Raw genomic sequence first — 19579 nt, 5'->3', positions numbered from 1 at the left:
GGAAATTTGGGTCAGCTTGGAGTAGAAAGAATACAGTAACTAATATTAAAATAATTACTTCAGTCCTATCAAGTTCTTTTACTTTTAGATATAATGTTACTATGTTGATATTAAAACTATATTTCTAGATCTAGCTGTAAAGGGAAAAGGTAATATGATGTACATGAGAAGAGGAAGAGGAGGGATGGCAGTGTGTGTGTGTGTGTGTGTGTGTGTGTGTGTGTGTGTGTGTGTGTGTGTGTGTGTGTGTGTGTGTGTGTGTGTGTGTGAGGGGAGAGAGAGAGAGAAAGAGAGACAGACAGACAGACAGAGAATTAAAGTGGGGGGAAAGATGAGCTAGGGGAAAACAGACGGACGGGGGAGGGGAAAAAAGTGAAGGGAAGGAAAATTGAGGGAGAGATGGGACAACTAAAGGGGTTCTTTCATGAGGAGAATAGAAATAGGTAGGATGGAAATAGCACCACATATGAGGGTGAGTGGTTATGCATGATCACTGGGAGGCGGGGGAGGTGGGGAGAGAGAGAGAGAGAGAGAGAGAGAGAGAGAGAGAGAGAGAGAGAGAGAGAGAGAGACCAAAAATATAAGGTTGGGAAAATGTTTGACTTGCGATAAAGGGTTAATGGTATTGCAGTTTGAAAGAGGATTATAGCATCAAGGATGAGATAAAATTTATATACGTATTGCTACACACACACACACACACACACACACACACCGCTCGCTGGTGCAATGGTAACGTTCTCGCTTGCCAACTGGTGGACGGGAGTTCGCGCCTCGCTCAGGTTACGAAAAGTTTCACTGACGAAGTGGGTGGTTACTGTCCCCCTTGAGCAAGGGGACGGGTGTGTGCGTGTGTGAAGGTCACAGCCTTGCCCTTAGATCGGACTATATGAGCTCCCAGCTCCCTTCGGGGAGGGTAAAAGCTGACAATCACGACCATCAAGTGATCCTGACCGACCCGGTGAATTACACACACACACACACACACACACACACACACACCAATCAAAGAACGAGTGTGGAGAATGTTTACCAGGGAACGAGCTTGGAGCATATTTCAGCTGTCGAAATGTTGTACGTCATTCATTTCATTCTTGTCGTCTCGTTGGTCGTTTCACTTTAACCTGGACCAAATTTTCGTCCTTTTGTTTATCACGTGGATCAGTGGGAGAAAAATGCAGCACTGAGACTCTTTATTCTTTCCCTGTCACTTCTTCCTGACTGCCATCATATATCGGTGTTAATCTTATGCTACAACTCAGCATTCAAGATGGAGAGATGACAGTTTTCGGCCAGGTTGAAGTGAAAAGAGTATATTACATGGGATTCTGCCGATTAATAGAGAGATCTCGTGCTGAAGGTGTTAGAAAGTGGTGTTTAGGAGCTGAGAGAGAGGGATGGGGTGGGAGAGTGAAGAAGGGAGTGAGGGAGTGAGGGAGTGAGGTAGGGGGTGGGGGAGGGTGGGTGGGGCGCCAGGGAACCAACTGATAAGGCTGTGGTAAACCCTGGGGAAAGTACACGATCTTTCTCTTTCCTCACTCCACACCCACTCCTCCTCCACTCTTCCCGCTCTCCCACTCCACACCCACTCCTCCCTCCCTCTTTCCTCTCATCCTTTTTTCCCCAGAACACCTCCGTTCATCTTCCATCCCATTTACAGACTTCCTCTTTCCTCTCCTTCTCCTACCTTTCCTTCTTCCCTTTCTCTCACCCTCTCTCTTTCTTGCTTCCTCTCTTTTTCTCCTCCCCCATACTCCCACGTTACTCTCCACCCCATTCCTTCCTCCACTTCCCTTTCCCTGCCCCCTCTCTCTCTCTCTCTCTCTCTCTTTCCCTTCCCCAACCCTTCCTCATCCCCTACCATTCCCTCCTCTCTCATCTTCCTCACTCTCCCCCCCCCTCCTCTCTCTCTCTCTCTCTCTCTCTCTCCAGATAATTCCTCCTCCTCTTCTTATCACTCTCCACCATTGTCTCGAAAGCTCCGAGGTCCACACACACACACACACACACACACACACACACACCTCTATATAAACCAGTGTATGTAGACATACCCGTACATAGAGACAGATGGAAGAACAGTCAAATGGATATACTGAGAGATAAATAGATCGATAGATATGTAGAAAGACAGACAGACAGATAGATAGACAGATAGATACATTGCCTGATAGATAGACTCTGGACACAGAATAGTAAGTCCACTTCCATGGTACGTACGTCCTCGTACAACACACCAACCAACAATTGACTTCCTGCAGCCCTCACACGCCACCTGTTGCACACTAGTACCCACCGTCTATGCTGTGATGCTCTAAGGACAACACATAATTATGGTGGTAATGGGGGTGTTAATGGCATATGGTGTGGCGTTAATGGCGGTGGTATTATGTTAATGGTGGTGTTAATGGCAGTGGTGTGGTGTTGACTGCAGTGAAGAACAGTGAACATGGTAATAATCAAGCTTTTCCTGCAACAGCCAAAGTTGAACTCGCAACCATGCAGTCCTCCTTCCAATAGCCTAACCATTGTACCAATTCATATACAAAGAATCATAACCATACAAACCATGCATGCAAATTCATACTCGCATACACACATAATACATAAAAATACCAACATAATATGCACGTTCACCTATGTACTGTACATGCATACTCACGCGCGCATACATACATACATACTCGTACATGCATACATACATACACAGGTCAACGCTCACACACATTCTCAACAAATTATGGCTGCATGCGTGTATGTGCGTTCATGCATATTATAGCCTAAAATAGGAACTGATGCACTGTTTATTACACATCGATGCACATGTACACTAGTTTCCATATGTGTCACACACACACACACACACACACACATTACATTCACTCCTCCCTCTCAGTCTATCTATCTGTTTCTCTGTCTATCAGTCAGTCTATCTCTCTACCTACTTATCTTTATCAATCAGTCAGTCTATTTATCTATCTATCTATCTATTGCCAGACGCCATAATCCCGCAAGGGGTGGCCATTTGACTTTGAGTTAATGGTTTTATGGGGAGGGACACTAACCCTCCACCAACCTGCTTGTTGACACACTTATCCATCATCTCATATCTAATTCTGACAGGCAGCTCGTACACTGTAGTTCTCTCTCACTACAACCTCAGAAAATGTAAAAATTGTCTCTCATACTAAAATTTCTTTTCAGTATTTCCTTATATCTGCCCAAACGTATGGTGGGGTTTTGGTGGGGTGGATTGGGGTATGGTGGGGTTTTGGTGGGGTGGATTGGGGTATGGTGGGGTTTTAGTGAGGTGGATTGGGGTATGGTGGGGTTTTGGTGGGGTGGATTGGGGTATGGTGGGGTTTTGGTGGGGTGGATTGGGGTATGGTGGGGTTTTAGTGAGGTGGATTGGAGTATGGTGGGGTTTTGATTGGGTATATTGGGTTATGGCAAGGTTTGGTGGGGTTAATTGGGGTAAATGAGGGATTTGGTAAGTTGGATTCTGGTATGGTGGGGTTTTGGTAGAGTGGATTGGGGTATCATGGGGTTTTGGTAGAGTGGATTGGGGTATCATGGGGTTTTGGTTGGGTAGATAGGGATATGGCAGGGTCTGGAAGGGTGGATTCAAGTATATGTGGCATTTGGTGGGCTGGACTGGGGTATGATTTGGTTTTGGTGGGGTGGATTGGGGCATGGTGGGTGAGGTGAATTGGGATATGGTGGGGTTTTATGGGGTGGATTGAGGTATGGCAGGGTTTGGTGGGGTGGATTGGGGTAAACACAGAGTTTGGTTGGATGGATTGGGGTAAACACTGAGTTTGGTGAGGTGGATTCAGGTAAACGTGAGTTTGGTGGGATGGACTGGGGTAAACGTAGTGTTTGGTGGGGTGAATTGGGGTAAACACAGAGTCTGTTGGAATGAATTGGAGTAAATGCAGAGTTTGGTGGGTGGACTGGGGTATGATGGGGTTTTGGTTTAGTACCGTACTTTAGGGTATGACAGTGTGTGGTGGGGTGGATTGAAGTATGGTAGATTTTTAATAAGGTGGACTGGAGTATACTGGGGTTTGGTGGGGTGGACTGGGGGACTGGGGTATGGCAGTGTTTGGTGGGGTCTGACTCAGTCCTGTAAAAGTACAGATATGCAAGAACACATGCACACATACACACTTAGCCATCATCTCACCTAAGCACAACAAATACGATTTATTGATTGCTATGAAAATGATAAATTCTGCTTACTGAAAGCCATTGTTCTCTATCATTAGGAAATGCAAAATCTTTATGAGATTTTCTGTATATATTTTGCACAAGAATTAAAAAAAAAATAACTCAGGAGCTACAGTCTAATCACAAAAAAGGGAAAATCAAAGGAAGCACACAAATTCTCCCCCAATTCACCTCACAACAAATTAAAAAAATGCAAAAACTCTATGACAGGACCAGACCTGATCACAACCATTTGCATCAAACATCTCTCCCATAGCTATAACTATCTTCACTGAAAACATTCTACAAACAGTTCATCTGAATAAAAAATTATTAAATGACAAACCCTCGTCGTCTCACCCTTAGCAGCTACTGAGAAAAGCTTCAAAGAACACAAAATATTGATTTAATAACAATAACTGGATATCAAAATGTCAAATTATATAGATCATTTGCTCCAAGAAAGAAAAATACTCCCAACCAAAGACTGCAAGAACATGAGAGGTATGCACAGGATCCATCCCACCCTTGCAATTTCATTCTGCACCATCCTCCCCCCAAAAAATAAAAGAAAATCCAAACACTACACAGGACATCTCAATAACATCCTTCCCCCTCCACCCACTACTGCATAAATATAAATATATTCATAAATACACAACCACCAAAAGCCATCCAAAACCTACACCCAAACACCAATTTTCAAGAACCCCCCCACTGCACACATTCACTTTACAGATTCTTCCCTTCCTAGAGTGACATAAATTCCTCCAGCCAGAATATAATGTGGCCTCATAATTCCCTGATTTAGTAACAAAAGGTACAACTCATGAACAAATGACTATGCCCTCACTGTAATGCAGACTCCCATACCACACCACGCTTATTCACCTCTGAATGTCACTCACAGCCCAGATGAACCTTCAATATAATCTTCAAAAAATATTCCTGAGAGTGCCCAAATGAACTAGTTAGTTTCCTGGATTCTACAAGGTTCATGTCCAGATGAACCTGGAGCAACAATGACAATAACAAAAACAAGAAAAGCCTATACCAATACTGCATGTAGGACTAGCAACACTGCTCTCTTTATATGGTACAATGATACATATTTTTTATATACACAGATTTACTTAATGTTACATGTATAAGTACTTCAAAAATCTTAATTTGCAAGTTTTTCAATCCATCTCAGGATGGAAAAAAAAATCTTTAAAGACCTATTTCAACTGACAAGGACTTCATACAAATTGGTGTTATCAACAGTAAGTTATCTTGACTTCTTTACTTCTTCCATGCAAGCACTTCCCCCACCACCTTGTGCTGGTCAGTCTCCTTGTTATTTCACCTTACACAAGTCTTGTGCTGCAGCCACCATCCCTGAATAAAAGACAACAAACATGTACTGTATGAACACAAACATACAAAATACTGTAGTACAAAGACAACAAAAACTGAGGCATAAGAACAGGAACACATAAAATATTCCCAAAACATTAAAAACTAAGACAAGCATTTACACCTATCATTTGAGAAAAAAAAAAGGTCTATGACACAATGAAAGTCTGTTGGTCTATGAGGACGCAATGAAGTGTGTACACCTCATTTGCTTACTAACATATGCAAAATCTTATTGTACCACTGTACAGTACTTTCCAGGATAATCTTCATGAGATGAAATACAGCTTATTACAGATACCAGTATACTGTTTATGACTGACCATCGCTTGCAAATTCTGTACAGCATGACAGGTAAGACTGCAGGCCACCCACATCATACCGGCCAGCCACAGGAAGGCAGTATACCGGCACCTGTTCGACCAAGGCCGAAATGAACTTGCCTGTTGCGTCTCGACAGCTAAGTGGCTGTTCTTGAGTCCGATCCAGGAATTCCTGTTGAGATGGCAAAGAATAGTCACACCTCTAATCACCATCATTATCATCATTATCATTACCAGCACAATCACCTTCAATACCAACACCATCAACATCATGAGCATTACCAGTATCATCACCATCATCACCCATCCTCAACTCAAAAAAAGTATCAGTAATCAGGCATTAGCTTGAATACAGTACAGTAAGTCCTCGCTCTACCGATATGTCAGGAATGTATTCCAAAATACCACAAATTTTTCATTTAACTGTTACTGTAAATTGAGGGAAATCAGTAAATGAGTCTTACAAGTACCAAAGGGAGTTCTATATGTAATCTTCTTGAAATTTTTGGTGGATCTGATTAAAAAATAAAAAATAAAAGACAAAAGGGAAATACTCATATACTGAGGACATAATGTACTGACTTAAAGAGGATTAAAACATCAAAATACCTGAATGAGAGGCAGTGATACAGCTGAGATGAGGTAAACACATGGACACTGAAGACGGGAGGCTGTCTCATGGGGCTGAGGCTTCTCCAGCAGATGCCTCACACGGTCGCTCTCATCTATCTCAATGATCCCATGCTGTTGAGGCCACAGAAATCTTAGAAAACGCTAATATAATTAACCAGTAAAAGTACGTTTTACTTTAAGCAGCAGAAGGACTTTACCAGTTCAACTGCTATTGCTCCAGTTTGTTGTATGTATTTTTCTATTTTCATGGTGTTAAACAACTGTTTTCTGTTGACTTGTTTCCCTCTTGTTGATTAGATGCTGCTGCTGCTGATGATGATGTTATCATCACATTTTTTATGCCTCTCTGACATTTGTAATGGTAGACTTGCTGAAACTTACTCAAATCTTGGTTAAGTTAGGATAGGTTAAATTGTTAGATTAGGTTAGGATAACTGCTATATTGGGTTAGGTCAGATTTAGTTGTTAGGTAAAATTGTAAGGCTAAGAAGAGGTACTAAAAGGTGACCAGGATATATGTTGGAAGTGTTCACCATTACACTCGAGAAACAGTTGAGACAGTGGAAGGAACATAGCTAAAAACAACAGTGAAAGAAATTTAACATGAAACGTTCATTTACCAGTACCACCCCAAAAATAACCAGAAAATATAAGACAAACAGGAAGCAGAACTGATTTGGCAAGGAGCTTCTGCTTCTTAAAGTAATGCATCTATCTATCTATTGCCAGAAGCCTCAATCCCGTTTGGGGTGGCCACAAACAAATCGCCTCCAAGTCGTCCTGTCCACCGCCATTTCACTGCCCTGCTCCCAACTCACACCCCCCACTCTCATATACCTCTCCACCCCATCCCTCCATCTCATCCTCGGCCTCCCCCTCCCTCTTCCCCACTCCACCTCACTCACATACACTCTCTTTGTCAGTCTTTCACCCTCCATCCTCTCCACATGGCCAAACCACCTCAGTGTGTTCCTCATAACGCTTCCTATCACATCCACATCCACACCACAACGCTCCTTTATATCCTCATTCATCAGCCTGTCTCTCCATGTGACTCCACAAGCTCCTCTTAAATAACTCATTTCCACTGCTCTCACTCTTGACTTGTGTCCTTCCAACAACGTCCAAGCTTCACTTCCGTACGTTAGAGTTGGTATCACAATACTGTCATGTAGTAACTTTTTCACTTCCATGCTCACTTCCCTGTTTCTTATCACTGCTTTCAAAGAACCAGCAACCTTTCTTCCCTGCTCTACCCTTTCAAGCACTTCACCCTCCAAACCTCCATCCTTACTCATCACACTACCCAAGTACTTAAACGTACTCACATTTTCCAATTCCTCACCATCCAACCTCGCTGTACATTCACTGGCTTCACCTCTCTCAAAGACCATCACTTTACTCTTCCCTACATTCACCTTCAGATTCCGTTTCTTACACACTCTCCCAAACTCATCCACCAAGCCTTGCAGCTCCTCTTCGTCTTCACTCAACAACACAGTATCATCTGCAAACAACAGTACAGGGAGTTTCCAAACACTATCCCCTCTTACCAGGGCCACTCCAACATCCACTACCCTACCTTGTACCTCTTTTATTACCCCATCCATGTACAGATTGAACAACCATGGAGACATGACACATCCCTGTTTCAACTCAACTTTCAAAGAGAAAAATTCACTTAGTTCACCATCCATACGCACTGCAGCCTTCACACCATCGTACATACTCTTCACAGCATTCAACAACTTCCCATCTAATCCATATATTCTTAACACTTTCCATAATCCTTGTCTATCCACCCTGTCATATGCTTTCTCCAAATCCATGAAAGCCGCATACAACTTCTTTCCCTTCTCTAGAAACTTTTCCACTAAAGATCTCAGAATGAATATCTGATCTACACAACCTCTTCCCTTCCTAAAGCCTCCCTGTTCTTCTCCAACTAAATTCTCTGTTCTTTCTCTAACTCTGTTAATAAGTATCCTAGCATACACTTTTCCTATTATACTAAGAAGACAAATGCCCCTATGATTACCACACACTTTTTTTTCCCCTTTTCCTTTGTACAAGGGAATAATTATACCTGACTTCCAATCCTCCGGGACTCTACCTTCCTCCCAGGCCAATCTGCACATCTTCCACATCTATTCTACTACTATCTCTCCCCCATGCTTCAACATTTCACCACACACTCCATCAATTCCTGGGGCTTTCCCCGATTTAACTTTCTTCATTGCTTCCACAACTTCTATCCTACTGATTTCTTCCTGTCTTCTCACCTCCCTCCTTCTCCCAGCCATTCCCCAGCCACTTATACTCACATTACTTCCATCCTCTATGTTCAACAATTCCTTAAAGTGTTCTCTCCATCTGCTTACTTTTTCTCCCTTCTCCACTAGTAATCTACCATTTTTATCATTCACTCCCCTGCTAACTTCACTTCCACCCTGTCTTACTCTTTTCACCTCTTTCCTTACAGTCCCTCCACTTTACACTCAAATTCCTTCCAAATTCCTCATCCACTCTCTTCTTACTCTCTCTTACTATTCTTTTCACCTCTCTCTTTCTTTCTACATATAACTCTCTCTTCCACCTCTCAACTTCTTCCACGCCCGTATATCTCATCCATTCATTGTATGCTTTCTTCTTTTGTGCCACAGCCTGTTTCACCTCTTCAGTCCACCACGCTGTTCCTTGCACCCCCCTCCGTCTTCTCTTCCTTCCACACACCACATCACATGCTGCACATATTTCTTCTGTAAATATCCTACACAAACCTTCCACGTCTCCCATCTGCTCCAATTCATATTTGCCCAATCGTTCCCCCACTTCTCTCTTATACTCTGCCTTTTTCTCATCCTCTTGTAACCTTTCCACTCTCCTTGCAACTACTCCTTCCTCTCGTCTTTCCCTTCTTCTATTCCTCCATCTTACTTGAATTCTAATTCTGGCCACCACCAAGTAGTGGTCAGAAAGTCCACTCCCCCAGCCTCTATAAACTCTTGCATCCATTACACATCTTCGCATCCTTTCATCCAAACACACATAATCAATCATTGCCTTCCTTTCATTCAGTTCACCACCCACCCTTCTCATCACTCGCCATGTATACCTGTGGATCATTTTATGCTTGAAGAGGGTATTGGCTATCACCAACCCCCTCCCAGCACAAATGTCCACTAACGCACTCCCATTCTCATCTATCTCAGCAGGCACACCCCACTCACCAACTATTCCATCCACCTTCACATTCCCAACTTTACCATTCATATCACCAATCAAAAACACTCTCTCATTCCTTCTAAACTTTTCCATGCACACTTCTACATTTGTCCAGAACTCTTCTCTCACTCTTCTAGCACGATCTTGCGTTGGCGCATACACACACACAATCACCCACATTTGTATTCCAACTTTCAACTTTACCCACACAATCCTTGACCCAACTGATCCATACTGTCTTATGCTCCTCTTCCATCTTTTACTCACAACTATACATACTCCTTCCTTTGCCCTCTCATTCTCACCTACTCCTGCACATATACCCCATCCATACTCCCATTCTCTCACACTTTCTCCTCACCATTTTGTTTCAGTTATTCCACATACATCCACTTTCCCACCCTCAAGCACCTGGAAAATCTCTCTCTCTTTCACCTGTGTTTATCAATTAACTTGTGCAATATAATGATAATGCCAAAATTAACTAATGAAAGAACAGTGGAGAACAGTGTGACAACCAGATCTGTTTGTGGTCACTCCCTCTGAGATTAAGGCTTCTAGCAAAAGACAGATGAATAGACAGAGATGGACAGATAGAAAGACAGACAGATAAATATAGAGATCAGTGGTGGGCAAGTTAATGAAAAACGTTAGCTTGGTTAACTGTTAATCCATCAATCCGTCATGTAGCTCTGTTAAAGTTAATTTGCTAATTCCACCATTAAATTAATGGGAATTAACCGTTAACCCATTAATCCGCTAGTTTTTTAAACGTTAAATTGGCTAATCACTATTCTGATAGTCTGCTAATATGCTACTTGCCAATTTTTGTTTTTTACATATGAAACTCGGTTTTCCTTTATAAAAGACACCCTCACTAGCCACAACAGTTTCCTGACTGTCCAGTCTGTCCTGGCTGACTTCAGTCTCACTTGCAGACAACTGAGACAAGTGGACAGATTCTTGCGATGTACTTGATTGAGACACCATCACTATGAGTCTATGATCGCTCCACAGTCAAAAGTTCTGTTGGCTTGAGTCACTATGATACTAACAATTTGATGATGTAAATGATGACTTAAAACACTTCTAACCTAAAGTGACCTGTAACAGAAATAACGGATTAATGCATTAACAAAAAAAATTAGCTTTGTTATTAATGGATCAACGATTAACGTGTTAATGTCCACCACTTATACAGACAGATGGACTGACAGATACACAGAAGTGACAATTAGAGGGTTACCAAATAAATGAGTGTTTACCTTTGAAACATTCTCCTCAGAGACAGGACATCCCAGCACCAAACATGCCCTTCCATCTTCTTTCTTCAGTGACTCAAATTTAGATATCATAGTTGCCAGGGAAAAATCACATTTCAGGAGTGTGTCACTGAAATTACAGTAGGTGAGAATATTAGTGAACAAAAGAACATATAGGAATACACACTCAGTCAGGTGCTGTACTGTTTCTTTCCATCATCATCATCAGCAGCAGTATCCTAGCTAACTTATATTTCTTACTAATATCTAATACTAATTCTGTTCTCACTGCAAAAGACCACCTTTTTACCTCGAGTGTCACATTTCCTACCAACTCACCCAGCCACAAACAGTGTGTCGTTAGGGCATCCCTGTACCCCCAGTGCCATACAGGCAACAGCACCACTACGACCTTCATTACTGTTGCTGCCATCACTTACAATCGTCACTTCCTGTGGTAGTGTCTTACTCCACTGCTCATACCTGAAGCCATGTTCATATTACTATACAAGAAAAGATAGAATGATAAATCTTACACAATTATGAATTAAGCCTTTCATTCTGAAGATGTACTTTTTACTTTATTTCTTGCTACTTTCACTTGCTTTTTGCATTATTTACCTCGTTCATGTGTGCAGCACCATTATGTTAAGCATACTGTAATTTAAAGTTCTGCACTCACATGACTACAGTGGCCTTTTCCCCATATGCTGGTACTGTACATCAATATCCAGAAAAACTCCGAGTATAAGCTCACTATTGTCAGAGTGGATATTCCCCAAATTTATGGACTTACAACAAGCGGGTTGGTGGAGGGTTGGTGCCCCTCCCTGTAAAACAACTAACTCAGTGTCAAATGGCCACCCTTTACGGGATTGTGGTGTCTGGCAATAGACAGATAGATAGATAGACTTTGCACACACAACACCGGGCTCTTATTTCAGCCCAGTCAGTGGTGTGATGGCTTTGGATGACTTATCAGTGAACTTAAAATGGCATTTTATATTAATCTACCGAGGATTTAAAAAAAAAAAAAAAAAAAAACTTGGGGGATTACTATACTGTACTTGCTATCTGAGTAGTTTTTCTTGTCCATTTTCTGCCTAAGTAAAGGGTCCCCTATAAAGGAACAGATATATGCGCTTAACCTACATGTCTCAATGAAACATAAAATTTAACATAACCCACAGCGGCTTATGCAGATCATTGACAACTACCACCAAACTGGAGATCTGTGGCACTGTGCTGAAGCAATGGATCCAGTGAGTAACCAGTGGGACTCCACCCACTGGCAACAAAGGTTTGGGGATCCCTATCAGGTGACTGTACTTCCCGCTGGTGTCATCTTGTAGGTCACGCTCCAGTCTGAAATTGAAGACAGGAGAAAAAGCTTTGCTGATACATGAGTCCTTATAGACTTTTTTTTTTTCTTCTTTACATTCTTCTGAATTACAGTTTTCAGCACTCAGATGTTTGGGGTTCTAGGTACGGTACTGTAGTTCTTGGAGCACAGCAACATGGGATGTTCCCCTCATTCATGTTCCAGATGAAGTATAAGGGTTATATCCAAGAACCCCTTGTCACACGCGCATAGATCAAACAGGGTTTTAATGACATCGATACACACTAGCCGAACGGGGCAAAAAGCTCAAAAATGTTACTTCCAGCATGGCACGAAAACTACTGCTGTCCTGTAATATCTGTTTATTCTATCACCTCTATGAACACTTCCATTTGCTCTGAGTCAAACCTTACATTGCACATCCAAAAAAGTCTAAGATATAACCAGCAAACCTGGTGCCATAACCTGCAGCTAAAACTACTGCCTTCATCATGTCTGTCACAGTTGCCAAGTTGTAACCACTTGCCATTCTTGATTCTGGTAAGTTTTATGAGCCAATTATTTTCTTGTGCATGCCCTAATGTGTAACAAAACTTCGACCTTTCATCTTATATGATCTTTGAAATTCAAAGGTCAGTACTGATGTATATTTAACATATTTCCATCTACAGCAAAGTCATATACCTTGGTAACACTGCACCCAACCGTCAACAAGTATGGGGAAGTTCCGGATATTTGTATCATTCGGATATAATGAACGAACGACGATGTATTTAACCAATGATGTATTTTTATATGACATAAACACGCAAGCCTGATTGCCAAATATGCATCAATATCCTATCAGTAATGAAGAATTAGCTATGCCCATTCTCATGTTCTCGGGTGTACGCATACCATTCATTGACCAGTGTTTACATTGTAATTTAAACGACATTTAAATCCATTCATTGTTCTTTAAACCCATTCATGCGTGTCTGTGCCATTGTAGTTGGCAGATACCGCAAGAAATCAAATTGCTGGTAAATGAGGTGGGGAAAAATCGAGTAGTAGGCGCTTTCTTCTTTGGTTTAGGAGGCTGTGCAACTTATTACTCTCTAGAGTACGTTTATTCAAAATGACCAAGAATAGATTAAGATTTACAGATTAGACAACAGATATATAAAGACAGATATCAGCAATAAATTTTATTAATCAACGACACAGGTGTGGTGTAGGTACTGTACAGTAGGATAGCAGGTAAACTTATATCCTTGACAGTGTCTGTAGTGGAGCAGCCTGTGTAATAAGACTGGTAATACTACTATTATGTACAGAGCTGAATAAACAGGCTTGTTGGAGTCATACCACAAGGCGGTTTGAGCCGGACTGCAGTTAGCAAATGTCATGAGTATGTGTGTAAATTTTTAAGGTGTATTGAGCGATAGTTGTTAACCTACCACAGGTGACTCCTACTGCGGTGGTGTCATTTTAAGTGGATCCATATAACGAAAGCGAGTGAACCATTTTTATGTACACAGACGGCAAACATCTGTTATATGAAATTCGTCTCCTGTGATATTAAAACATATCTAAATTGCATTTCTAAAATAAGGTTCCATCTTCAGCCATTAAGCTGTGTATAGACTTCTTTAGCCGTTTACGTTTGTATCGAATTTATTTATGTAGTGAAGTACACATATTTCATAGATAAAAAAAAAAAATGCTAAATTCATGCATGATTGTTATCAATGCCTGTGGGTAGTAATATGTTTGTGTAATGGCTTCAATTGCCATCAGGCTGTTTTGTTCCATCATGTATATATAAAGATTTATCAATTGAGTTCCAGTTCTCCTTCTTGTGTTTATACTCCGATAAAAGAATATTGAATCCTCCATATTCCCTCTTAGTCCCCTAGCGGCTGATTGTGAGAGATATCCAGTCTTTCAGCACTTATTGTGTTGGCTGAGAGCTCTGTTGTTTCCAAGGCATTGAAGGGAGATATATCGATGTGTGGCAATCTGGTGGTGTTTCTAGCGGCATGATTCCCAGATAGTGAGGGTGGCGAGATGAGGCAGATAGCGAGATAGTGAGGCAGGCGAGATGAGGCAGGTGATGAGGTGGTGACGACGCTGAGGACGCAACACAGGTGAGGCAGGGTTGGGGCTGTCTCATCTGCTAAATTTCCCATTATCATTCCTTTAAGTTCATGCTTCTGTTACCCAGCCTATAATTTTCTTGCTTCATATAGAGCAACAACAGGTATTTATCTGTAGGCCAAGTTAGTAATGCTCAAGTATTGGTCAGTATGGTGCATATTCTTTGCATTAGAAAGTTACTTTATGTAGTTATGTATATATATAAGAACTGTACTTTGCTTGTATTCCATGTACAAAATATCCAAGCATATGAGTTATTTAGGACATCCATATTGTATAGATCTGTATTGAACCGTGTATATTTCTACGCTGATTCACAGAATTCATTTACAAGTACCGTAGTTAGTATTTGTTGGCCTCTTCTGACTACTGTATTTGAAACAACTCTGAACATACTCATGACCAGGATGGCTCAAGCTCAGGGCTGTATTATATTCCAGCTAATGCTATATAATTTTATTCAGCTGGGAATCAGTCATAACAGTGTGAGAGTGTTGATTCTGGTACTGTTAATCTTCTTATAGATGGGCTAATGCAGGCCTTTTATTCCAGCTAATGCCAGGTGACTTAATGCAGCTGAGAGTGAGTTATAGGAGCCTGAGAGTGTTAAATAGAGGCACTAATTCTTCATCAAGCATTGTGGATGTATTCGTAAGAGCAAGTATGTTAAACAAAAATTTCTTTAAGTGAAGGTTGTGTTCTGGCATAAAGATTAGGTATATTCTCATGCAGTATTAGTATGTCATATTCAAAGCTAGGAAAAGCAAAATAGTACAGTATACCAGATCTCTCATGTAATCAGGCATGCATACAAGTTACTAAAATCTCTTCTCTCCAACTACTGGTAGTCACCTTAATCCTGGAAAAGGTGGCTACAAAGAAGAAGTCTTTGTTACCCAGTATAAATAATTTGAAACAGTAATAACTGTATGATTTTATCATAAATTATAAAAGGGTAGGCAGTACCCCAGCACAATAACTTCTGATGAGCTTGATGATAGTGGGCCATATCTCAGCTCTTAGCCCATACTGATCACTCTAATAGGGGTTTCAGGCAAATCACCTACCGTACTGTATAATGACTACAGGTGTTGAATAGATGCTTGTCCAAAAATAGGGCCATGCCTTTCCCTCTGTGTTGGAAGTTTTAAGCCTATGGTTGTAAGAACAAATTAAGGTAATTTGTGATGGGCTTGCACATATCATAGAATTTTCTGAAGTACTGTATAATAACCTTATATTTTTGTGTAAACTTCCAAGGTCAGAAACTTCCATTTCAGTTTTAGTGAGTGGTGGGAGGAATCAACAACTCGGAGTAAAAAAAAAAAAAAAAAGTGCATTGTTTGAGTCATTATACACTGCCTCATGACAAATGACCCTCCTACAAGGTCATTGATATTTCATATGCTTACTGATGCTTGAGGGACATAAATTAGATGACATGTTGAAATAAGTTATTTCAGGTCTGTGAACTGGAGCTAAGATTTCTGGGACTTGCATGATGTGTAAATAAGTTTGTGACCCATTTCTCTGGTTATGCTGGAAGTAGTTTCCCCACTTTCATATTTATAATTCTTGATTTCCAGATCCTGCCTTACTCTGTCCTCAGCTGAAAAAACAGTGATGATGATATAGTCGTAGGAGTAACTACAGTATTTACAACCCTAGGCACTTTTGAACACTAACTCAGTGGACTGGTGACCAAAGTTGCCCTTGTTACGCCTTTCCTTCTTTTGGGAGATAGGGAGGGAATTGAGGGACATCTGTATGGCTGGGCAACTCCACCACTCAAGTAATACCTGTAATGGTGCCACTGCTTGGAGGCACTGCGCTCCAGAACCTCGATCATTATGAACAGACTTAATAGCAAGTATGAGCTTTAAAAATACAGTATTACCATATAATATTGACTGAGTGTATTGTTTGTGTTTATAGGTGGTGCCTGGCCTCGAGGGGTGGGTCAGGTGTGGTGGGCAGCGGGACCAATGGGGAAGTGCTTCTCCTGCCTCAAGGTTCCTCCCCCAGCCCATCAGCACCACCAGCACCACCACCACTCCTCCCTCCATCACCAACTTCCCCCCAGGCCTGACAATGACCGGCCCAGAGGTGAGCCAATACAGCTGTACTGTACAGCTACTGCATTCATGGTAGTAGTAGTTGTATTAGTAGCTAGTAGTTAGAGTAGTAATAGTAGTAGTACTGGTAATAAGAGTAATAGTAATAGTTGTAGCTCCAGGTTCATCTAAAATGCAAGCCCATGGGACTGCAGAATGAAGTTATCCTTCTACCTTCCGCCATCTTTCTTTTGAGGGATAAGGAGATGATAGAGGGAAGTTTGTACAACCAGGCAGCTCCACTACCCAGTCATATTGGTGCCACTACATGAAGGCATCCCTCACCAGCACTACAGCATTCATAGTTGAGTGATTATGCACCAGTAAGCAGGGAAAGAAATAAAAGAGGCACATTGAGGTGATGTATGCATGTACTAAGAATGGGCATGAATAGGGTGCCAAAGAATGTCTTGTAAGTATGAGATTTAGGTAATGTTGCAAGAGGAAGACAGTATATGGTTTGGAAGATGAGAGTGGTGTACCATAGTATGAGTATATTGGCAGGGTTGGAGAAAATCACCGATTTAAAAAAGAAAATCAAGTAATCATTTTTTTAAATTTAAATTGGATTTTTTTAAATTTAAATAAGATTTTTTTTTTTTATCTGTTATTTTTTTTCCCAACCTTGTTTGTACCTTTGGGAATTCTGTCAGAAGAGTACCATACTGGGTCTTTTTTTCCTCCCACTTGCTGCAATGCTTCCATTAGGCATGATTATATATCACTGTTCAAATAAACAGACTTACAAAATTGAAAATAATAAATGTGAATGGGAAGTGGGAGTAAGGCAGTGCACCACAGGCTAGCACTTCTTGGTATGGGAAAGGTTACTCATACTCAGGGTTGAAAAAATGGCATATATATATATATATATATATACTTCAGTTTAATATTTTATTTAAATCAGATTTTTATATTTAAATTGATTGTTTTACTTAATTGAATTATTTATTTTTATTTATTTATTTTTTCACTTTTATGGAGACTTTTTTTTTGTACTAAGCTTTTACCAGTGTTAAATGAAGTCATATTTTGGTATCATACATTTATTACCCAAAAGTTGCTATGCAACTTGAAAAGACATGATGCATTAAAGGCTTTCCTAACCAGAGCACTTATTATTATCAAAGAGCCTTCTTTCCTCTGGTTTTTAAGATTTGCCTTGTAACAAAAGGCAATCTCTTGTGCTTGACTTGATCAAGATCAGTACAGGAAGAGTACAGGCCAAGCAGACTTGATCCTTCTGTACAATACACATCCATCACTTTCTGTCTTCTAAATTTTTACTATGTTTATATTAAAAAAATCAATTTTGATTTAAATCGTGATTTTTTTCACTCTGATTTAAATCATAACAATAATAGAAGGAAGAGGAGTGACAGAAATACTGATAGATATTTGAGAGTAGAAAGTAACTTGCCAACAGCTCTGTTTTGGCCATCCCTTTTCAAGGAATTAGTGTAGTAGTAGTTTCAACCCTAGGTTCTTAGGGACATGAACCCTGTGGACCACAGGTTGAAGCTGCCATTTTGCTGCAGTTCACCCTCCTCTTGAGAAGACACAGTGGGAGTTGAGAAGCATTCATATAACCTGTTCTGCTGCCTGGGTATGTTGATGTCACCATGCGAAAGTGCCCCTCTCCTGCAGTGGATCTTTTTCAGCGCCTGTCAAGGGATTCCCAGGGAAGATCAAGACCTCATAGGCAACAATGATGTATTAATTATGCTGTATGTTTCAGAAGTGAGTGAAAGTGGGAGTAGTGTGAGTGGCGTGGAGGGCCGTTCACCTGTGCCCCCACCAGACACCCAGAGCAATGGTAGTGGCAAAAACTCCATTGTCATTGGTGGCTCGGAGAAGAGACTCTTTTGTACAAGAATCCCACCCCTCACCAAGTCTGGAAATGAAGTACGGCGACCACCATCAAAGGAATACTCTGAGGCAAAGATTGCAGTGTTGTTTGACCATTACAAGGACCAGCATTGTGACTACATTCTCTCGGAAGGTATCGAACGCTTGTGTATGGATCTTGACGTGAAGCCAGAGGAATTCAAAGTTTTAGTTCTTGCCTGGAAGTTTGGGGCAGAAACCATGTGTCGATTTAGTAGAGGGGAGTTTTATAGTGGATGTAAGGCCCTCAGAGTGGACAGTGTTAAGGGCATCCAGTCAAAGTTCCCTGAAATGTTACTTGAAGTTCAGGATCCAGAAAAGTTCAAGGACCTCTATCGCTTCACGTTCAAATTCGGACTGGATGCAGAGGCTGGACAACGAATCCTACCGTCCGACATGGCAGTGCTGCTCTGGAAGCTCGTGTTCTCGCAACGGGAACCCAGCATTCTGAAGCGGTGGCTGACCTTCCTGGAGAGGCACCCCAACATCAGGGGCATTCCCCGGGACACCTGGAATATGTTCCTAAATTTCATTGAGGCTGTGGGCGATGACCTTGGTTCCTACGATGATACCGAGGCCTGGCCCAGCCTCTTTGATGACTTTGTGGAGCATGAAAATGATCAGCTAAACCAGAATATCACCAAGGACCACAAAGAGGAGAGTGAATAATGACACATCAAGGCTAGCATTATTGTCACCTTCACATCAGGGGAAGTATTTATAAAGGATCCTAACCAGTTTACAGGATAAACATCACAACAGGACACTGTTATCACAGATCATCATGTTATTTTTTTATTTTATTGCATTAATATTCACTCTAATTTAATAGTGAAATGTTTAGTAGCTGTGTGAGTGAAGACATACATAAATCCGTGCAATCATCTTCACAACTTAAGCTTAGGAGAGTTTATAAATATGGCCCCAGTTCACTAAGAGTTAGCAAAACTCATCTTCACATGGTTCAGTAAGTTAGGGGAATGTCTTTGTCACACAAATCCAGTGAGAGTTAGGGCAACTGTCATCTTTATATAAGTTCACCCGGAA

At 41.2% G+C, this 19579-nt stretch overlaps 2 protein-coding genes across 2 annotated transcripts; one reads left to right on the top strand and one right to left on the bottom strand.

The window, feature by feature from the left end:
• Positions 1-5296: 5296 nt before the first annotated feature.
• Positions 5297-12882, bottom strand: LOC145415314 (mannose-1-phosphate guanylyltransferase catalytic subunit beta-like). Its single transcript, XM_080284591.1, has 7 exons — positions 12845-12882; positions 12239-12415; positions 11390-11533; positions 11054-11180; positions 6540-6674; positions 5931-6102; positions 5297-5589 (listed from the first exon to the last, which is right to left on the bottom strand). The coding sequence occupies exons 1-7, from the start codon at positions 12880-12882 to the stop codon at positions 5549-5551; spliced, it is 834 nt and encodes a 277-aa protein (XP_080140717.1). The 3' UTR covers positions 5297-5548.
• Positions 12883-16516: 3634 nt separating this feature from the next.
• Positions 16517-19201, top strand: SCCRO3 (defective in cullin neddylation 1 domain containing SCCRO3). Its single transcript, XM_080284568.1, has 2 exons — positions 16517-16637; positions 18384-19201. Exons 1-2 carry the CDS (start codon positions 16517-16519, stop codon positions 19199-19201), a joined length of 939 nt encoding a protein of 312 aa, XP_080140694.1.
• Positions 19202-19579: the final 378 nt, after the last annotated feature.

Source organism: Coenobita brevimanus, chromosome 102, assembly GCF_032717465.1.
Source record: "Coenobita brevimanus isolate Jiangsu-jjx chromosome 102, ASM3271746v2, whole genome shotgun sequence".
NCBI classification, from domain to species: Eukaryota; Metazoa; Arthropoda; class Malacostraca; order Decapoda; family Coenobitidae; genus Coenobita; species Coenobita brevimanus.
This window is presented reverse-complemented; position numbering and strand designations above follow the sequence as displayed.

Excerpts from the sequence above, each read along its gene's own strand:
- LOC145415314 (XM_080284591.1), bottom strand. The coding sequence starts at position 12,882 with ATGAAGGCAGTAGTTTTAGCTGCAGGTTATGGCACCAG. Across the intron at positions 6,675-11,053 it reads CTGAGGAGAATGTTTCAAAG|CATGGGATCATTGAGATAGA; the intron begins GTAAACACTCAT and ends TGGCCTCAACAG. Across the intron at positions 5,590-5,930 it reads TACAGAATTTGCAAGCGATG|GGATGGTGGCTGCAGCACAA; the intron begins GTCAGTCATAAA and ends TCTTTTATTCAG.
- SCCRO3 (XM_080284568.1), top strand. The coding sequence starts at position 16,517 with ATGGGGAAGTGCTTCTCCTGCCTCAAGGTTCCTCCCCCAGCCCATCAG. Across the intron at positions 16,638-18,383 it reads TGACAATGACCGGCCCAGAG|AAGTGAGTGAAAGTGGGAGT; the intron begins GTGAGCCAATAC and ends TGTATGTTTCAG.